We start from the raw sequence: 23712 nt of genomic DNA, 5'->3' as shown, positions 1-23712 counted from the left end.
TGTATAATGTAAATGAAGTTTACAAAATTTTTGGTAATTTAATTTAACTGTTTGATAATTATTCACCAATTAATGATTATTCAAGAAAATAAAACAAAGAAAAATAGCAAAACTAATTGAAAAATACCATTTATATTTTTCAAAGCTTCTATATGTTTAATAACAGTGATACAAAAAGTTTAGAAATCCATTTTTATATTTTTTCCAGCTTACGTATGTTCAATGGCAGTATTATAAAAAGTTTGGGAATTTTTATCATCTGGATACTATTTTTCACGAATTTATATTGTTATGAAGGCTTAGAAATTGGGAAAAATAGTTAATCACATCAAAAATTCAAGGGAAAATTTCTGGAAGACGTCTACTGTATTTGGAACAAAAATGTAAAATTTGATGAATTTTGGAAACTGTTTGATAATATTTTTGGATTTTTAGGGGTTTAAAACACCTTTAAATGTATTGAAATACCCTCAATTAATATTACAAAAAAAATATGGCAAATAATATCCAAAATTATCTTAATCACATGAGTTATAAAATTTCACCATTTCAGAAAAATGTTTGTAACTTAACAATATTAAATTTTGACACATTATTGGCATAATTCTATTGTAGTAGTAAGTACACTAGTGTTAGATTTCGATTAGAGACTCACTAGCATATACCATTATTGTAGGAATCGGTAGTGCTACGAGTGGAACGTAGTTTAAGGCACCATTTGCATCATCTCAATGCATATTGTGAGTATTCACGCACTCCCCTATTTTCGGTTTTTATGTTTTGGGGTGGAAAAGCATGTCCGAAAAACTATTTATTGTTCGTTGCATTTAAATTGATTCGTATCAAACTCGATTGCTATATTTTGCTATAATTTGCTATATTCTGCTATGTATGTCTATGCAACACGGAACATGAGAACTTATCGTCTTAAGTCCCTTCCCTTATACTTTACTCCAACCATTAACTCTTTGAGCCAATGGTCATTGTGGATAGCGTTATTAGGAATTGATACCTCCTCACTCACCCGATTGCTGGAGTGCATGATACCATATAATCTATGGAACGATAAGCATAGATCTTGATAGGGCATCAGTCATAGGCTTGGTTGGGAACTCATTGTTTGCTCATACACATACAAACTTGTTATTTATGGCAATCAACTTGTTTATTAATTATAGCAATGAACTTTGTTTCTCATTATAGCAATAAACTTTGTACCTCATTATAACAACGAACTTTTGTTACTAGATACTTATTTACTTGTTTTAGCAACGAACTTGGTTGCTCCTTATAGTAACAAACTTGTTTGCTCCTTGTAGCAATGAAACTTGTTTACTCATTTTAGTAACAAACTTTATTTCCCATGAGGATATGAACGTTGCATCTCTTTTGGGCAACATACTTTATTTCTCATGATGACAACGAACTTTGTTTATACAAACATATTTTACTCATTTTAGCAATATATTTTTATCTATGGAAACTTATATCAAAACTTTGATTTCGATTCATGAAACCAATTTTATTTTTAAATTGTGAACTCACCAACTATTTCGGTAGTTGACCGCTCGTTTTACATGCTTTTTCAGGAATCATTGAGTAAGTGGCACTTAGGGACACTTCACTTTTAGGAGAATTCGCATGTGCTGTATTTCAATTTTCATTGTAATTTCTTTTAAAAGTTGTTCAAACCCATTGTAAATTTGTAATGATTTTTAATACTATGGTTGGTGTTGTCTTTTAACTTTTACTATGAAACCCTTTATACTGCCACGCCTCGTGTTTCCGCTTTAGCGGGGTGTGACACTAACTTCTTGACATAGGAGTTTTTCTCTCAAGAAATATTCTTTGACGAGCTAAAACAAATATTCAAAAGTTTGTACGGATTTCCGACAATAAAACACTTCATAGAATAGGTCTCAGCTTGTTTTTCGATCAACAAAAACATCACAACTCCAATTCGAAATGTGCTAGAGTAAGAAAACATTATGGTGTTGTTTGTTTTTTCTAAAAAACCACTTCTAACCACTTATTGCTATGCCGCACAGCACACGCGCAACACTTGGCCCTTCATAACTGTTTGTTTTTCAGAAGACTTCTGACTTAAAAATTGTTGTGCGTGTGTTGTGTGGCGCAGCACTTGACCCTCTGCTTCAAACCTCTTCACGCCTTACTTAAACTTATTGTAGCAGTCTGTAGAGGTTAAAAAACAAACAAACTTTTTATTACATGTTGCAGTAGTTTGGTTCCCCTCTTCTGCTATAGAGGGTAACAGAGGTGGTCCGCAGACTTCAAGCATTTTCGCTTCGAAAAAACAAACGACACCTATTACTCCACATTTTACGAGGTGTTGTTATCCTTTTTAGTTTTTGAAATGAGTTACAAGATATGATTCATTGTTACTAGAGCATGGCTCTAAAACCTTGATTGGGAACAAAGTATAACTCGTCTTATGATCGAACCATTTAGAACAATGTTTTATTCCTCTTCTTAGTCATACAATTGCACTAAAATGTTCTTGGAGGATTTATTGTGATACAATTCCACAATTACTAAGACGATCATAAAACATGATACTAAAGCATTCTCCTTTCTTTTCAGATTGGAGAATCTTTTATCTTTCTACATGATAGATTCTTCTATTCGTTCGGCTACACTTTGAACTTTTCAAAAGTATTAGAATTATGTTTAATCTTAGAAACAAAACCATATTTATTGAAACATCAGTAAATCATGACAAATAGAGTTATTGTCCTTTGTGGTGGATTTGAAGAGTGCATATCAACATGTACTAGATCCATTAGTCCTTCACTTGCCTCACATAAACATGTGAACAATGATTTAAGTCATAATTTTCCAATGAAAAAGAATCGCATATATAATACAATTCGAATTGTACGATTCCAATTATCAACCTAGTTGGTGATGAGATTTCCTTTCACTTGGTTAATTATGATATTACCACAAGCGATATCAAAAGAATCAAATGAACAATTAATATTGCTATTATTAGAAACATAACCAATATTTTCATTAATATCATTGCAAGGAAATAAGGTAAGGCAACTATGTAAACCAAAACTTCATTTTATTGCTAAAAAGAAAATTGGAACTTGTCCTTACAATGCATAAAATGAAAAACTATATTTCTAGACATCTCTGAAGAGTAATAGAAATCTATTAAATTATCCTAACTCCCTAGTAGTAGCTCCAAATTCAGACCATCGAACCATGTGACCAAAGTCGATTCCCACTATCAGATTTAGCTCACTTCACTTAAGCTTCCTTCTTCCTTTTAGATCCTGAAATACCATCAAAATGTGATCATCACATTATGTATTAAGAGTCTAAGAATAGGAACTTATAAAACAATGGAGTTAGATATTGGATGTACCAGAAGTAGAGTCATACGAATTGACTTTACCATCTTTGAGATCCTTCAGGTACTTTGGGCAGTTTCACAATCAGTGTCCCTTCAATTGGCAATAGAAACAAATGGACACTTTGGGTTTAACACATGGAACGATACTAGAACAAGCCTTTCTCTTAACCATACGATCAAACGGTTTGACCTTAGCCGACCCATTTCCATTGGGAAGAGAAATCTTTTCTAGATCACTAATGTCACCATTGCCAATGTCCATGGAAACCTTGGAATCAGGCCTTATAAGCATCTCTGCTTCAGATGTGTTCTTAAGCATTTCTGCCTCAACAAATATCAACATTTGGGTCAGATCTATTAGGGTCACATCGAGATTCCTCATACGAAATTTCTCAACAAACTGACCATACGACTTAGGAAGCGAGATAAGAACCAAACTAATGGCTTGCTCCCTTAGAAATACGACACTCATGCTATCCAAATTGTCAATGTACGACTTCATTTTCAGAATGTGCGCACACACAAAATTTACATCTTCATGTTTACATGCAAAAAAGGCTTGAGTTGTTTCATATCTTTCAACTCGTGACGTTAGGAGTGTCACGGGAGGAGGAGGTGGAAGATTTGAAGAGAGACGATGTCTAGTTCCACCATTTCCTAAGGAAGATAATACATTTTCACCTTGGCTTGAAAGTGGAAGATCATCTCCAGAAGATTGAGGAAACCCATTTCCATAAGAACGAGGAAGACCATTATTATCTTGATTTGACATCTAATATTGGGAGAAGAGAGAATTCAAGTTAGTTGATTTTAATCCTTCATTATGAACCCATAATTAAATTAAGGATAGGGTCCATATTTTCGATTCGACCTTTGAAGAGGGATGTCGTAATCAAATTCGAATGTATTTTAGGTAGGTAGAGTCATTTGACCAATTTCAATCACATGAAACTCCTAGATCTTTTGAGATTCATTGAATCTTATCAATGGCATGTTTAATCTCGATTATGTTCTTACCAATTGTGATTGAGATGCCGAGGATCACAATTAAGATGTGAATAACCATGCAAACCCGCTCAAACACCCTCAATCGATTTATGATCTCGCATTCATGTACCGGTTAACCACACACGCTCCATCAACAATCATAAACATGAGTTGTTTTACTATTTCACCTTTATAGTCTCAAATTCGTGTGTCGGTTAACCACACATGCTCCACTAACGACTCATAAGGAAACAATGTATGTTTTCATGGATTATCATACAATCACACATTTTTTCCTAAAGTAACGAGAGTGAGATTTCTAAAAGGTTTAATTACTTTATAGTAGCATACTTTTAAGAGGTTATGTCCTATCAAATCTGTTCGGCTAACGTCCCTCCACCATACAAGGGAGTGGTGGGTGAGAATAGACACCCATTCAACGGTCATTTTATAGGTCGCTTCCTTATACCCCCTTAGAGTATGGTTTCGTGAATGAGTCGTACTAGCGATTTGACTGACTTATCTTATACATATAATATATTAAACGTTTAATCATATATATATATATATATATATATATATATATATATATATATATATATATATATATATCGTATAAGGTGTATTTTAAACTTTTCAAAATACAATGTTTAAAATTAATCTTTCGAATTAAACAATTAATTAAATAAATTTAAATCATATTATTTACCAATTAAACAATTAATCAAATAATTTTAATTTCATGGATTAAATAATTATTTACCAATTAAACAATTAATTTAAATAATTCAAATTTAATCCTAATCCCTTATACTTCTTTTGATCAATTCATTTTAGTGCACAATAAAATAGAAAACCTATGGCTCTGATACCACTGATGGGTTTTCTAGGTTATAAAAAAAATTACATATGGCGGAGAAACACTTCAACTTTTAAGTTCACATGCAACCTAGAAAGAATCTATGTTTTCTCTATTGATAACTAACTATGAATATCAAGAAAATCCTAGGAGAGAGGATATGAAATCGAAATTCATACATAAAATTAGGGTTACATATCTTTTGATAATTATTGTAAATAATCAAAGTAGAATCCTTCTTCTAGATCTTAGAAAGCTAGCACCAAAGGAATGGATGCCTCTAATGGCTTGTACCCAAAACTCTAGTAGCAAGAAGACTTGAGGAGAGAGGAGACTAGAGAATGAATTCAGTTTTATGAAAGTAAGTAAAGATGTGTGGAAAATATGGCATCCATGGTGTCCTATTTATACTTGCTTAAGGAAACTCCCATGGAAACAAAAGAGTCATTTGAATGATTAATTCTAATAAAGCTTAGAATTAAATCCTAATAAATTCTAATTAATCAATTAATCATAACTATTTCCAATTAATATATTAATCATATAATATATTAATAAATCATATATTTCAATTTCCAATTAGTTTATTATCTATTCTAATAAATGAAGATTTTTTTTCCACTTGTCACAATCTTAGTCAATTTGCCAAATGTCATTTTGTGGTTATTTTGAATTAATTTTTTTACACATGTCATTTTATGAGTTTTTCTATTTTATTAAATTCCACATAATATTTTAATGTAATAATTGCAATAAACGTAGTAATAAATGGATATCAATTTCATTAATCAACTTACATTTTAATTTCAAAATTCCCAAAAATAAAGCTCATTAGTTTCTTTTGTTTATTTAATTAAATTATTTGTTTAAATTTAAAAGATAACAAATATTTTCATTATAATAATTCATTATTTTTCTTATTTTATTATAAATTCAAAGTTCTCAAATATTTTGACCTTTATATTTAACTTTTTTCTTTAAATTAACTCATGTAGTAAATGGGTCTCACAACTAATTCATATAATAAACTAACAAATTATCCTCTATCTCCAACTGTCATTCTAATTAGTTACTAGTTTTGAGGGCAATCCAAAAAAGACTTTGTTTCTAATTTAAGAATATACCAATTTAGTTATGGCTTAGACACCTTAATCCAACACCTTTGTCATGCATCATGATGCCCATTCAGCCAACCGTTTTAATACATACTCTAGACATCTATTTTCTTATACGTCCTTCATGCATGTTGCTTCCCCTTCCCTTTACTTCTTCTCTCTGGGCTTTACTGTTATTCCTTTCTTATGTCGCTATCTCACTGCTCATATCCTCTTCAAATTTTGAAAACCCTCGTCGGTGCTATTATGGTTATGGATGTGTTCAATGTAACTTCCTTTTCTTTTTTTGGTATTGTCCCTACCCCGACATTGTATAGAATTTTAGTACACCGTGAATCGTGTATGCTATTGCTTTGAACTTATGCATTGACGACCTTCAGAAAATTAGTTTATACGGTGATGATGCATTTATTATGACAAAACGCACCAATTTGGTACTATTCCTGCCATTATGGTGATCCACTAGGGTTAGCGGTAATGAAATCGTACCTTATGGCCATACATTATAACCAGCGGAACTGATCAGGTGATTCTATGGCAGCTCGAACTTCTTCTATACAAACCCTGGTAACTACTTGTAAAAATGCATGTACATGACATCTGTAGAACTTCCGATGTCTACGTAAATGTCATTCACATAATTTTTTCCCATGAATCCTCCTACTATGATTGGCTCATCTCCTCTGCGGCTATTATTGCTATAATCCCATACGTCAAACGTAAATGTATAGTCTTCTTATTCCTTTTGTGCTTCTCATTGGTCCATTTCCATGAATATTTCATTTTTTTCGGTCCTTTTGTCTTCGGCTCGGCAAGTGCTATACTTTCCAAATGCTTAGACCTAAGTCCTTTTATTAAATCTGTTATTGCACCGACTGCATTCTATTTTCCAATTCACGACGTAACATGGTACATTCAATGGTATCATGTCCTTTAGTTTCATGGAACTCACAATATCTACCATGATCCTTGGTCCATGCCTTTTCTCTTGCCCTTCCTTGGCTCTTTCTGTGTTCCCCAATGGTTGCCACTTCATTTTGATTAACACATCTTGTCACTACACCACCTCTACTTGCGTTGGGAAAACGAGTTTGCCGAAACTGCCTCATATTTTGGTACCTTGGGATTTCTGTTGATTGGGTTCTCGCATACGGTGCTCGGCTATCCTTTTATACACTAAGTCTTTCCACTTGGTCAGTTTTTAGCTTATCAGACACTGCTTCTTCTTGTTTCATGTAGCGATGGACCCTTTCCATCATCTCGTTCCGAGACATAGGTTGGTTGCCCACAAGTTTTTTGCACAATTCTCCTAGTCGAATGGACCCTTTCCATCATCTCGTTCCGGGACATAGGTTGGTTTCCCACAAGTTTCTCCGAGGTGTTAAGAGTAGCCTTGTTGAAACGTCGAACGAAAGCATTTAGGGTCTAACTTTCTCATTGTTAGCACCCTAGAATAGCTTGTGTATCGGCTATGTACCTTCTCTTCTGGACAAAATGCCCGAAAATTTCCTTTTTTAACTGATTAAAATCATGTATACTTTTTGCCAGTAAACTCTTATACCATAGTCATGATGGCCGGGATAGGGTTGTAGGGAAGAAAATGCATCAATACTTCTTGTCTAGATAATATGCATCCATCGTCCATCGATATTTTGATATTTCAGGTATATTTGCTCACAGTGGTAATTGGTATTCACGTATGCTTCATACCAATGGTGAATTATCCGACCTTAAAACTCGTCCACCTCCAATAATACTCATCGGGTCTTGCTTTTTGTTTCTACTTAGCAACTGAGTTGGTTATCCCACGTGTGTTGCCATTTAGTCCCCAACATGGGCTGCAAAGTATAAGCTTGTTGTTGCTGAGGAGGCCAAAATGTTTGATAATGTTTATATGGGAATGATGGTGGTAACTATATATATGGCAGTATGTTTTGTTGTGCTAATGTTGTTGTTGCTAAATGTTGTTGCAACAAAGGTGGAAAAGTATGTACTACTAGCTCGTTACTTTTAGTCGCCAATGTAGTTGCCTTGTTAGTCGTCTTTTTTCCTTAGGTACTTGAGCTTGTGTTCGTTTCAACTGTGACGAACAGTGCTTGTCTAGCTATGTGTCCGCTTCACGGTGGTTGAGCATCTGGACCATGTTCTTGTTGGCCACTCATTCGGGTTGTTGTCAAGGCGGGTGATTGTGATGAGGAATCTACTCTTTGCTCTATCATCAATGTTGTAACAGATATTGGCATGAATGTTGTAATCAAGTTGATTGGGCTGAAAGATGAGTCAGAATGTGGGTGCGAAGTTGGTTGTTTGCTCTGCATTTTTCAATACGGATGGCGTCAATGTTGTTACGTTAACTTATGTGCGTCTTGATAGTTATCCTTGTGGGACTGTGTCTAATGAACACCAGGGAAGTCACGCTGTACAAGATCAACAAATACTAGGTCAAAAAACTATACTGATGGTTGGACCCTAGTATTTCTCTCCGATACCTAAATTAGATATTGCTTTGTGTTGTATTTTATAAATATTTGCCTTCTTGCTTTTTCTTCCCCCTTTTATAAGAAGAACTTACCTTTATATATGTGATGCTTAGTCTGCTTTATGGCTGCCAATTTGGATTTGTCCAGCATTATACACAATTGAAAGTGGATAATGGAGCCAAATGAACACTTTTTGATGAGTTCGTTAAGTGTATGATGGCTTTTTGATGGGTGAATTGGGTCCCGTGAATTGGAAATAGTACCTTAGGTTCTCCATCTGATTTCACCCATCAAAAATCTAGGGTATTATATATATATATATATATATATATATATATATATATATATATATATATATATATATATATATATATATATATATATATATACAGAGAGAGAGAGAGAGAGTTAGGTTCATAATGAATGTATGACCTAATATCAACCATTGATCAAATTCATTCAGCAAATGGTAAGATTGGAATTTCATAACCAATTGCAGTATTATCTAAAATAAACAAACCGATATATAAGGAAATCACAGGCGTTATATTTTTTGAATCGGTTTCTTCCACTTCATCTTATTCGATTGTCATTTTCATCATATTCGTAAGAATTATCTTCATCCTCCATAACAATTGATGTGCAGTAAATCAAATCATATTTTTTTACAAATTTTTATAAATTGATTTGAAGTCAGTAAAATTCAACAATGAACATTTGTCAACGAGAATCAAGAAAGCAGGAATTTCGAACAAGGTTAGAATTCGGTTTCTTTTTTCATTAAAATTTATAGGCTTTAGGTTCTCTTCTTGTTACGATCATAGGAAACGAGGTATTCGAGGTATTCATGATATGCAAATTTTAGTATCCCATTCTTAAAGAATGTGATAATAATAGATAATTTTTTTAACTCGTTTATGGTTCATATTGAAATACTTTCTAAATTATTTAAATGTACTTATTTGTCTAATAATGCATAAAGAAATTTGTTCTAAATTGTTAACAATTTGTTGTCGTTTTTTGGTCAGGTTATACTTTTGAAACTACTATTCTTTTAGAATCATTGTATCAGATTGAACAGTTAAGTAGTTATTTTTAGTATGTTTCATATAAATACATATTCTTTTAAAATATATGTTGTTCATCCTTTTCATGTGATTGAGATGATTTGTTTAGAGATTTATCCATTCTACAAGACTTTTTAATAATTAAGTTAATTATTTGTCTATTCTAAAAACACTCAATGTATTTTTTGTGAAAGTGTTTATGTCAAGAACCAATTATATAATATATGTTTTGTTGTTTTGGTTGTTTGATTTTTACTTAATATTTCTTATAGAATTATTGATGCCATTTTATTTCTTGTTAGTAATCTGACAGTTATATAATATATATTACAGTGTACTAATCCATTAAAGAGTATGGAAGTCATTTGTGATGATGTTGTGTTGAGGCTTTTCATTGGACACAAAAAAGAAGAGCATAATAAGTAGGTTGCGGGTATAGAGAAACAAAATTATAGTTAGAGCACATGATGAGTGAATCGCTGAATGTGGTTATCGAAAGATATGGAGCTATTTATATTTTTTGGTGATTCTATGAAAGACCCTAACTTTCGTATTTCTGAAAGACCCAAACTTTCATACTTGACAATTGTTACTCCAAAACATGCTACATGCATATTCATAAAAACAATATTTTACATTGATAAAGTGATTACAAACTACTGGATACAAACCGACTATTACAAAGAGTTATATATTACACAACTACCCAGGATACTATACTGTTATACATATATGATCCCTAAATACAAAAGTAATATTATAACTATTCTAAACCTTCCAACAGTATACGACTATACTGGTTACTTATCTCCTGCAATTGTTAAACATTGAGAGGGGTAAGCGGTGACGCTTAGTGAGTTCAATAATAGATACAATATAACGTTATGCCATATATATACTTCAATATGACAGAAGCAAAGAGGAACAAGGAACAACAAAGGCATATGTGAATCATGTGACAAGTTTTCCATATCAATCAATGATTTGATTCAAAGATATACAATCAATGAGACATAACAATTTCCATACTTGATATACATCAATAAAGCTTCGGCCCAAATGGCACAGAAGACATACACTTTCTGATTAAACATTTTGGTAGATTTCAGGCTTTCAGCCATGTCTAACTTTCTGCCAATGCCATAGAATAGAATTCATTCTCTTACGAGACATACTCTACATGGCCAGAGGCTACATACCAGTACCACCGTGAATCTAAGTCCTTTCACTGATCACATGTTCAAAGGTATAGCTTTGCTACCATAGTAGCGGAAATAATAACACGAGATGATAACACGGAAAAGCACATAGCACATACAACACATAACATACAATTGTTCTTATATATTGAACTCACCGTGAAATAACCGGGGGTTAAAATAGTAATTTGTGCAGCACTTTGTTATAATAAATAGCTTTCTTCGTTGAAAACCAGGAGCTTTGTTGAAAACCGGGCCCTGCGAGGGTTGGGCTTCAAACCGAAAAGATAATTTTCTCGGGTTTCTCGGGCACTTCGGGGCGTGTTTCGGGTGTTGGAAATGATTCTGGGGCTTCGGGGGAAGTCGAAATAGTGAAAATATGAGTTTAGGGGTGAAAATGGGCAATTTTCCAAAATTACCTGGGAGATCTCGCAACCCCTTATAGGGTGCGAGACCGAAGATCAACGGCTGAGAGGGCTCCACGCGGCAGCAGATGCGAGGGAGGCAGGTGGCGGGTGCGAGGTTCTGACACGCGTCGGACGCCAATTGGACCGCGCTTCGGACGGCTCTCCAGATCGGACACGTGTCTGCTGACTCACCGAGATCGGACACGGGGCGGGTGACGTGTGCGAGATCCGACCTTATCCATGCGAGATTCCTCGGAAATTGAGCCCCAAACTTCTAAAATCCATAACTTTCGCATACAGACTCTGTTTTTGACGTTCTTTATATGCACGCATAGGCGGGAATATATTCTACAACTTTCGTTTAGACTCCATCGGCTAATTTTGAGTTTATTTTTAATATTATTATTTTTAACAGACCGGGACAGGAAAATCTGTTAAAAATTCATAACTTCTTCATCCGACGTCTGTTTTCGTCAGTCTTTTTACCGTTGTACTACTATTGACGAGACCTTCGATTCTCATTTAGGTTGTGTCGGCTAAATGTCGCTCGATCTTCATTTCGAGTTTTTAGTTGTCTACTGCTATTCCGAAACTTAGAAAAATCATAACTTCCTCATACGGAGTCAGATTTGGACGTTCTTTTTATGAAAATTCTCGTTTTAACAAATACTACGACTTTCATTTAGATCACCAAGGCTAAAAAGTAGTTTATCAAAAACTCACTTTTTACGTCATTCGGCATCGTGCCGATTTTGTCGCGGATCTTCGATTGGTCATAACTTCTTCGTTATAACTCGGATTTCGATGAGGTTTTCGCCTAAATGTTTTTAATGAAATTATCTACAACTTTGAATAATAAAATTTTGATTATTTCAAATTTTATATTTTCGTTAAATTTCGATATTTGACTTTTAATTGGAATCTCATAAGACTTCCAATATTTTCCGAGTGATTCTAAACATAGTTTTACTTCATTTCTAGTAAAAACTATCTGTTAGAACTCAATGCTCAAATTCATATAATATTTAATTATATTTTTCACTTTTAAAAATACATAACACGATAACTGAACGTGTATGTTACATTCTATGTTGTCTTTTGTCCTTTTTTTTCTTATTTTCTTTCCACTCCAATCATTTCTTATATTTTTTATTGTATTGATTGTATAACTAGTTCTTCTTGTACAATAAGTTCTATAATTAGTAATTCTTGATTAGCTTTCGGTTGTAGCTTCCGGTTGTGGTATAGGTTGTGGTGCAATTACAACAACTTCTATCAGTGAAAACAAATTAATACATTAGTATCAACTTAGGCGAATTTATGTTAAAAACTCAAGTATACAAAACCATTGTAACAAAGCACCAATTCTTTGAGAATATATTCCATTGAACCAACACTTTTTAAACAATACAGTATACAAGAATGCATGGCATTTCAATCAACAATAACTACAACTTTTTACTCACCCATGGTACTAAAAAATCAATTATGAATGAATGTTTTTGTAATTAAGTTTGGTACAACCACAAATATTGTTATTGATCCAACAACTCTGTAAGAATAATTTGTACTAACACATAATTTCTTCAAAGTACTCATTACGTAGTAAGCTAAATAACAAAATACTAAACACTTGTACTAAATCATCGTACTAAACCAAGTATTTTGCAAGTATACTTTTGTAAGTAAGCCATGTATAACCAAACTATTATACTAACCCATTACCTCTAATATATTTCATTATACTATAACTAAAAAAATCTGAATAGATTGTAACAAACCAATAATTCTGATAAAATTATTTTGCAATTAAGCTCTATATAACCAAAACCTTTGTACTAAACCTGCAATTCTTAGAGAATTCATTGTACAAGCCCAAAATTTCTTTGAATATTTCCTGCATTCTTACAGAATTCATTGTACAAGCCCAAAATTTCTTTGAATATTTCCTGCTACTACTAGGAAAATCAGGACACATTAACATGTCCATCAAAATGTGCTTAATGTTTAAAAAAATCTTTACAAACCCTATCTTGTTAAAAACAAATTTTATAACCACGTTATGAAAGAATGCATTACAAAAAACATCCCATTTGACAAAAAGCTTATTCCATTATCATTTTTTAAACATATAAAGAATACTCAAATTAAATTCTACAAGAATACATATACATTGTTATAGAATACAAGGTAATAAACATTCTATTATTTCATAATAACCCATTACTATTAAAAAAACGAGCAACAGTAAAACTATTCACCAAACTTAGATTAGAATTCATAAAAAGACCTTATCTTTAGAAACCCTAACTTCTTAATAACCTTGTTGCAGACATTCTGAAAGAACCAGTTGACTAAAAAAAAGTACGGGTGGTGGAGCGACAAAATCATTATTGTCTTCATCGTCCAACCTCAATAGTACATCTTCTGTGTTTTTGAACCTCGATTTGAAGGTCGCTCGTAATCTTGAATTTGAACGTCTTTTCATTCTTTGTCATCGATTCTATGCTTCAATTCTAAACCCTCGGTTGATTGTTGATCTATGTTTAGAACGTTCATAGAATTAAATACGGTATTATTTATAATAGCTAATTGACTTTTTTGGGCAATCTCATCTTCAGATGATCATATCAACACCACTTTTCCCTAATAACATGGAATGATATTAGGTGTTAGAGTGAAAGAATCGGGTTGTATGCATATAACATGTCAACTTCCTTTTTTTAAAATAGATGAATAATGAATCAATTGTCCCTATTAACGTTTTTAAGCAATCTAATTAGAAATTAAAAAGAATCAGCATCCATTCTTAGCCTCCTTGATTTTATAATCTAATGGCCCAAATTAAGTCATACATTCACAGTGTATTTAACGTTCACATTTAATCCTAACCATATATATATATATATATATATATATATATATATATATATATATATATATATATATAATGAAGCTATTATTATGGGTATGTTAATTGGACCAAAGATATGATCCATTCCACTAATCAAATGAACCACTAATCAAAACTACGTACTTTTGAGCATGGGGTACCTAATCTTATATACCTTAAGGTATATTCACTTTTCCCATATATATATATATATATATATATATATATATATATATATATATATATATATATATATATATATATATATATATTGAACGGCATAATATATTAGCAGGGTGTAGATCATTTTTGGTAACTTAACTTCTAACTTTGTGCTTATTTGGTCACTTAACTTATTTTAAGTTTTAAATAATCATAGAGCCTGTAAATTTGTGTCAAAATGGTCATAAAACATTTTTTTGTCACTTAACTTTTGGGTTTGTTCTCATTTGGTCCCTTTTTTGTTTTTAAAAGTTTTTTTATAGTTCATTTTTATATTTTTATTTTAAAAGTTTAGTAACTAAATGAGCACAATTTCAAAAGTTAGGTGACTAAATGAGCGCAAAGCTAAAAGTTAAGTGACCAAACCAAAAGTTTAATGACCACTGTAGCATAAATTTACAAGTTCGGTAACCTTTTAAAATTTAAAATGAGTTAAGTGACCAAATGAGTACACAACGAAAAGTTAAGTGGACAAAAATGACTTACACCCTATATTAGAACAAGGTGCTAGAACATTACAAAATACGTTTGGGAAAGGTAGCTATGGGTGTTCTCCTATGTAATGGGTGTTCTCTTAATTTCGGTTCTCCTGATTTCCAAAGATTAAAGCTATTTTTTTACACATATCTTGAAAATAATATGATGTGTGTTCTCTTGACTTTGGTTCTCTTGCGGTTCTCGTAGGGTATTTCAGGCAGTTGTAGGTTATTCTAAAGGCTAAAGTTCTTAAAGTTGTTCTCAACAACAAGTTGGCGAGGGTTGATGTTTCTTCTAAAACTTTTCTGATTCATCTTATGTTTTATTCAATTGATTTGAAATGTTTTGAACCTTTTAATCGAGAAGATAGATTTGATAGCGGTTGATATATGGTTGTTCAAAATATTTAAAGTCGATATTAATGAAACTCAGTTCAAAAAAGAAAAAAAATATATATCCTTGGATTAATATATAAGGTTTAGTTTTTTGATTGATATGAAATTTGATCATTTTGCTTGTTCCCATAGTTGCTAGTAGTTGGTTTGCAATTGAAAAAAAAACATCAAACATTTTCTATGGTATTTTCCAAGGTTCTAAAAATCTCACCATGGTTTCGTTATGACTCTAAGGCTTGTACTTGATGCTACGTTTTAACAAAATATCACCATAAGTTATATATGTATATAAAAATGAAAAATAGTAGAAAATATATATAGAATTATTAATTATATACAAAATTGACGTCTCAAGTCATGCCTTACAAACGATATGGCTCACCACGGCTCGTAAAAGCTTGAAGTTTAATATTGTCGTCAAGTCATACCTAAGGTTATTTAAAACATTGGTATTTTCAACGTATTTTCCAATAGGGATCATGACTTAAAAGGGTAATATCTTTTTGATTTGTAAGCATTTGGTCAATGAGTTTTTTTCGTCCACATTTACCCCTTCAACTTGTTTAAATGTGCATATTAAGTTCTTATGACCGGCTATTATATATTTTTCACTTTGTACACATTTAGTCTTTAATATTTTTTTTTGCACATTTAGTCTTTAATAAATTTTTTGTTGCAAAATGAATCCTTGTTTTTGTACACATTTAATACTTATGACCGTTTTCTTTAGGTTTTTCTCACGACATCCTACGTGGGACAATCATTAACGAGGTGTTCAGAGCTGTTGATGCTTACAGCCACCGCGCCCTTCGCTGCTTGGTTTCTTAGGTATTGTGGCTTTGCTTAGGTCTTGTGTTCTGAACGTCATAACTTCTTCTTAACGTAAAAAAAATAAAATAAAAACACAAAGAACCCGGTCATAAGTACCGTGAAGCAAAATCACAAGACCTAAGCAACCAAGCAGTTGAGGACACGGTTGTTATAAGCAACAACATTCTCAACACATCATTAATGATTGTCCCATGTAGAATACCGTGAAAAAAAAAAACCCAAAGAACCCGGTCATAAGTACTGAAAATGTATAAAAACAACAAAAACTTATTTGGCAACAAATGAATATTAAGAACTAAATGTCGAAAAAAAATATTAAGGACTATATGTGTACAAAATGAGAAATATATTACCCTTTTAAGTCATTTTTTCCGACTTACTTGAAGTAGCCGGTCATAAGGACATAAGGACTGAATGTATAAAGTTGTGAACGGAAGAATATCTCAGTGACCAAATGTGTACAAATTGAAAAGTATATATTACCCTTTAAGTCATTATCCTTTCCAATAGTATAAATAAGGTCATTTTAATATAATATGTACTGTTTTTATGTATGCAAGTAAAGTTAGTGGGATGTCTAATAGAATTGAATAGCTTCCTAGACATATTCTGGAACTTTCATTTCCCTCGTTTTCTAAATGGATTGGCAATGATATAATTGGATAGCATTTTGCATAACTGCAAAAAGTTATAGCATCTCATGCTTTATCAGTCTAGTAATCAAAACTACAACTTTTTCTTCTTCAACAAAAGGGGTCATCTAATGAGGGCATTCGTGTGTTATGCAACCTGTCATGCTTTGTAGCAGGTAGAGGTAAAAAGATTAAATCTTTTCCATTATTAAAAAAAAAAAAAAAAAAAAAAAAAAAAAAAAAAGACTAATTTTCCTAATATACTCTTGAAATTGCCTTTGTGTTGCAAACATAATGAACTAAAACAGAACCATAATCAAGCATTTTATCAAATATAAAACATTGCTCAAGTCTAACATGATACCGAGTGTATAGACATAGAGGATAATAGTAACAACTTCACTAGACATCATCGTATATCTCTTCTGATTTTTCTGTAATCCTTCCTGCCTAGCATCTAATTTTTTTAATTTGCATAAAAAAAAAAAATACCAAATGCAGCCAAGGGGAGGGTACTACTAAACAGCATCACTCGGGACATCAGTACCGCTAGGAATTTTGCCAGGAAAGTCTGTTTTTGAAGCGTTTGATCCTAACATGCTGCAGAATAGATGGATGATGATCAGTAACACGGTTTCTCAAGATTCAATCATTCTCAACTCAAAAACCTTGATCCTTATATATATATATATATATATATATATATATATATATATATATATATATATATATATATATATATATATATATATATATATATATATATATATATATATGCTTGCTTACCTTCTATCAATGATGACCATAGAACGAAGCTCACAGTTGTTGAAGCTGAGTACATCAGAATCACAAACAGACTTGGTTAACCTCTTCAAAACATGTATGATATATCAATCGAGTTACATAAGTTATGGATGGGTGTGGTTGAGACGAATCTAAAAGCTTGTGCTTATTATAAACATATATATGTTTTATCAAGGAAAAGTATTCTCTCACAAGACATAAGTTTTAGTATAGATTATTGGTAAAAAGGAAGTTTTTTTTATTCTAGGAACATACTTTCAAAATCAACGTTTAAAAGCCCCTATATATATATATATATATATATATATATATATATATATATATATATATATATATATATATATATATATGCGCTACAAGTTTATAAGCAAATAAGAGGCCTCAATTTCTATTTTTGTAAATTTGTTCCCTAAAAAATATACAAGAAACAGCAACATACTATTATTTATTTGTTTATTACAGAGTGTATCCTACTTTCATTTTTCTCTATTCCAAGATTGTATTTTTTTTGTCAGGGCATTTTACTTACCCAATTATAACATTGTACTTTGAAAAAAAACTTTTTAAAAGAGTAAGTATACTTTGAAAAATCCAGCTACTTGCTTTGTATATTCTTACTGCGATGGAAGAAATGAAAGTTGGATGCTATAATAAACATATGGATGAAAGTATATTCTTGCTTCTAACCTAAAAGAAAAAGAGGTGAATAAAAAATTGTAATTCAAATGGATAGAAGAATAAAGAAGGACTTACTGTTTAGACATTTCCTTCTTCAACGTGGGATGGCAATCATCTCCATATGCAGCAAGTGTATGAAACAAGAAACCACTATGGGTCACAACTGCAATCTCCTTCTCTTCCCGAGTCAACAACCTGCATAAAATATAAAAATATATACATTTTATGTCAAAACATTAAGTTGTGTTTCTTTCTTTTGACTTTATTTTGAAAAAAAAAATGTGTATGATAAGAAAGAAATGACCATTTCATAAACTTCACCCCCCTGGCTGCAACATCCTCATTCTTTTCTCTTGTATCAGGCGTCCACAAAACATCCCCCTCGTTTTCTATCTGAATAAAACATCAACATGGATGTAATAAATACTCTGCCACTTTTAGCAAGAAACTGCATAACTAGTTCAGAAAGGATGAGATTGTATGCAAAAAAGACAAACCATTTCTGATTGGAGTAATTTTTATTCCTGTATTTCTTTTATATAGCATCTCACTGTCGTGTCTATTAAAAGTTAAACTTATTATTATTTTGAAAAATCTACCCAATCAGCATTGTACTTTTAAAAATATTTCTTATTAGGACACTATACTTTGACAATTTTCAAAGTATAATGTTGTGACTGCTATTTTTTGCATTTAACCCAAACTTTAAGGGCTAAATGCAAGAAATAACAGCCTACTTTCCTTTATTTGTGTATCATCCTAATTCCAAACAATTTTATTGCATGTACTTTCCAAAAAAATAAATAATAATCTTTACTTATTTATTAGGGTACTGTAGTTTAAAAGATGTACCAAATCATATTATTGTAGTTTAAATTTTTCTTTTTTGTATTGGGGCTTTATACATGGAAAAATCTACCCAATGATTGCAGTGACAATAATGACATTGCTATAATTGGGTAGAACAATGAACAATGTTTAAGTAAGATTCCATAATAAGCAAATCAATGGAAGAAGTTTAAAAGTGGAGGAAGCTACTTGCCAAAGAAAAATCAATTGCTGGGAACATGGGCTTGTATTCACTTATACTTCTCCTCCTGTCACATGGATGAACACCCTGCATAAAAATAAAACATTGAAATGAGTTTGTCAATCAAGCCCTCTCATATTTCTAATTTGCTATCATGTAAATGTAAGACATTATAATTCTGGACTTAATAAGAAGATGTTCAAAGTGTTTTTCTCTTTACATTAATTAATGCAGAAAAAGCCACTTAATAGAAGAAAATAGGTCGTTTGAGTAGAGTTTTACATACACATACACATACACATACACATACACATACATGGGTGGTGAAATTTGTGAAAGAATTATTGACGTACCAAATGCTCTCGACAAAGCTCAACAGCGATGAATGGAGGAGAATTTAGACTTGAAATTGCAGGCCGGTTGCTTTTGCCTGTATTTTGTGCCATTAGTGGATTCCCATCACCTGAACCTGAACCTGAACCTTCACCCCCAAAAGCACCAACTGCTGTTTGCATTGTCCTACAACCAAAAAAATCAATCATGGAAATTAGCAGACAGCATTTCTGGTTTACAAATCCCAAATTGTTATTTGTTAGGACATTCTACTTTGAAAAATATACTCAGATATAGCTTTGCATTTGGATTTTCCAAACTACAATCAAAGTATAAACTCATACCAATTTGAAAATGACTGGGAAAACGTACCTCAGCAAAGGTGAAACCACAACCAATTCAATACGTTTAGAAAGACCAGATGCACGAACATGCTTCCGAAGATTATCCACCTGTTGTTTCATTTCACACACACATACATATATATATATATATATATATATATATATATATATATATATATATATATATATATATATGTATGAAAGTTTGAACATGATAGACATTGTGATTTAATCACCTATTGTTTCACATATATGACTGACATTTCTTGTTTGTTTATTTTTACTTGGGAAAATTGCAAAATATAAGCGTGTTGCTATTATTGGTGCAGTGGAGTTAAAAATACAATTAACCCATATCTGTAAAAAGACAAAAAAAAAGGGGGGAGGGGGGATCCACCTTCTGACTTGATTAAAAGCCATAAACATTCAACCCTCGAATAACTGATCATTTTAGCAGGTTTCATCTTTCTTTCAAGTGGATTTGCTTTTGGAAAAGCCGAATTTGTTTTGCTAATTACTAATATTCGAAGAAAATAGGTCCTTTGGAAATAGATGTCAATAAATAAGATTATAAAAAGAAAAAAGAGTAGTAAACCTGTTGCCAACCAAGAGGGGTAAGCTGTGCATCAAACAGTTGTTCAGATAGATATGCACTGTGGTCCTTCTCTCCTGCCACATTGTGGATTCCCTGAGCATGCCTCACCTAGTAATTACATTAAAACCACAAAAAAGATGAATAGAAATAAAACATATCAGATAAACAACACATAGACCAAGGAGGAGTGGAGGTTAATAAATAGAAATAAAACATACCAGATGAATGGTTTTAGACCTATGCAGAGGATATAGACCTTCACTTGCACAAGACGCCATTTCTGCAATACAATAAAATTACTAGCATAACTTTCTTTCACTTTCACATACTGAAAACTCCTTCTGTTATTGACACTATAACATAAAGTAGAGATGGAGCATTTTAAAAAGTTTACAGGAGAATGAATACATATAGCATGCAAAACAACATTGCATAGATCTGCCCTACACAAATTGATAAAAGGGAAATCAGGGTAGGGGTAAATGAACAATGTCTCTTAGTAAGATATGGTTCTATGTAGTGGGAAGAATATTACTGAAATTTTTTACCTGATGTTAGTGACACTCTCACACTCACTCATGCATAATCGAACTAAACCAATTCTTGTGATTACATGATTTTGAGCATCAAATCAAATAGTTACAGACCTCAAGTTAAAACCCTAAAACCTTAACACATGACTGATTACTTTTATACTTCTATCATCCAAGCTTTTTCTGACTCCTTCAGGAAACATTCCCAAAAGGTAGAGTTGCAGTTAACAACAACTATTCTTTTATTCACAAATCCCCCCACAATCAACAGCAACACCTATCTCTTTCCAAATTCCAATTCAATGGTATGGATATTCTTTATAGCACCTCCCAGAAAAATGGAGTTGCAATTGCAAAGTAGTTATTCATTCTACTGATAAAACTCCACATGACAGAGCACAAAATAGCATTTTAACCAACCAGTCATTAATCAGATCAAACACACAATTTTCAGGCAGAATATACCCACCATATTAAGCATCCATCCAGTTAATTTATATTTTAGACCATTAGGAACAAACATAACACAAAGCATCTACTAGACTACTACAATCAAAAACCGAAACTAAACAAATCCACCATTGCAATTCAAGAATCTAGTTACGACCAAAAAGTATTCAAAGAACGAAAATGTGCAAATAACAAAAACATAAGTATAGTGAGATCGCAGATTCAAACTGAAACCAATATTTGAATTTGCGCATTTGTCACGGTAAATATACGTAAAAGCATGACAGACCAATAAAAGCAATCAAAATGAAAAACGAGCAAATTTCAAAAATATTCAGATCAAAAGTTTATACATAACAATCAACATCAACAACAAAATCTTCAAAAATATACGCACGCATACATTTGGAAGCTAATATTGAAAACAATTTATTTACATAAGAGAAGAGAAGAGTTTAGATTACCAGAAAACAGAGAGGATGAAGAGAAAGGAACGACGCCGAATTGAGGGTGGTAATGGTGGTGGAGAGAGAAGCACGATACCTAGATTGAAGGGAAGAGGCTGTCGCCGTTTGCGATTTAAATTTATAGATTTTACCAATTTTAATTAAAAATTAAAATTAAAACTATAATTAAATAACAAACACAGGAGATGAGGAGGTGGCGTTATAAAAGACGCCATTTGGTTTGCTAGTTGCTGTGGTGCGGCGTGTGCGGACCCGATGAATGGTAACGATGGTAGTACAAGTAAATCAGCGTAACGTCCACCTCTATATTTCTTTTAGGTGGTCGACATAGCGTACGCCATTGGTTTGTCACGTGCACCCAGTCCCTAAAAAAATAAAAGTAGCGTAACGTACAATCAAAATCAACGTGAACCGTCGATTTTAAAATCTGGTAAATGTCGTGTTGCTTATGAAACACGTCTGTCACAAACAAATCACTGCCCGCCAACTGATATGACGTCGTTTGTAACAGGTATATTCTGTTTTTGTCCAATATACCAAATTTCGAGTTCGGTACATTCGCTGTTAATTCCACTTTTGCTTTTGCTTCTGCTTCTACACTTTTGCTTTTGCTTCTACTCAGCTCTCGCACGTAAGGCTAAGCGGTATAGTCACATCCAACATATTCAAAAAGTGAGGTCGCATCAGCGTCACATCACCTTCACTACCAACCCACTAACCTTTGGAAATAGTTAACACTTCACATCATTTTTTTTTCTTTTTTCTTTTTTTTGACAATATTTAATTAAATTAAAAAAAGTAATTTAAATAAAACACACATTAAAAACACTAAATTAAAACACATTGCATTAATTTTAAAACACAAAAAGTCAAATCCTAAAATATTTAAAAAAACAACAAAAAAAATCCAACATTACTTATTTATCCTAAAATATTTAAAAAAAAAATCTTAAACTATTTATTTATCCTAAATTACTCAAAAAAAACACACAACATAACAACTAAAACATAAATATTAGAACCAAATCCTCATACTTAGCACGGACACGTTGTTGGATTTTGAGAAATGTCGTGAGATTTTCGGGGTCGAGATCCGGTAGGGGCTTCGAGTTTATGATTTGAAGATCGGTAAGAGCGCTTTTTTGGCGATGAGATTCCTCCGTGGATTCGTATTTTCTTTTTAGAAAACTTAGTTTTATCTATGGATTCCACAAGTCCGTCGTCGCTAGTTGCAGTTGCTTTCCCGCTTAAGATGCCGCCCGTTTTGCTTTGTCCCTTCCCGGTGGTCGACGGAGTTGGACTTCAGGTGGACCCTCTCCCTCGGCAACATCGACGTCATCATTGAGGTCTAACCCAAAACCCGCGTCCGATTCAGAAGTTCTTGTTCTTTTGTTGGAGCCGGTGGTCGAGTCTGAATGCGATGTCTCTGGATTAAGGACCCATTTTGGACCTTGACAGCACACTTCCCACGCTTTTTGGTGACCAAATGGTTTACCGTTGTTGGTCACTTTGAATTGGTAGCACGCGGTTGA

The 23712-nt window shown here is 32.5% G+C and overlaps 1 protein-coding gene across 1 annotated transcript; it reads right to left on the bottom strand.

Moving 5' to 3' along the window:
• Positions 1–17253: 17253 nt before the first annotated feature.
• On the bottom strand, positions 17254–22313 carry LOC145137500 (phosphoglycerate mutase-like protein). The gene is made up of 10 exons (XM_079071628.1): positions 22178–22313; positions 20949–21010; positions 20731–20838; positions 20164–20243; positions 19812–19977; positions 19467–19545; positions 18733–18817; positions 18504–18623; positions 17733–17777; positions 17254–17546 (listed from the first exon to the last, which is right to left on the bottom strand). Exons 2-10 carry the CDS (start codon positions 21006–21008, stop codon positions 17465–17467), a joined length of 825 nt encoding a protein of 274 aa, XP_078927754.1. The 5' UTR covers positions 21009–21010; positions 22178–22313; the 3' UTR covers positions 17254–17464.
• Between the last annotated feature and the right edge of the window lie 1399 nt (positions 22314–23712).

The sequence above is a fragment of the Lactuca virosa genome, chromosome 9 (assembly GCF_052849685.1).
Source record: "Lactuca virosa cultivar CGN04683 chromosome 9, Lactuca_virosa_CGN04683_v6, whole genome shotgun sequence".
Taxonomy (NCBI): Eukaryota; Viridiplantae; Streptophyta; class Magnoliopsida; order Asterales; family Asteraceae; genus Lactuca; species Lactuca virosa.
Note: the sequence above shows the minus strand (reverse complement) of the source record. Positions and strands in the feature narration are given on the sequence as shown.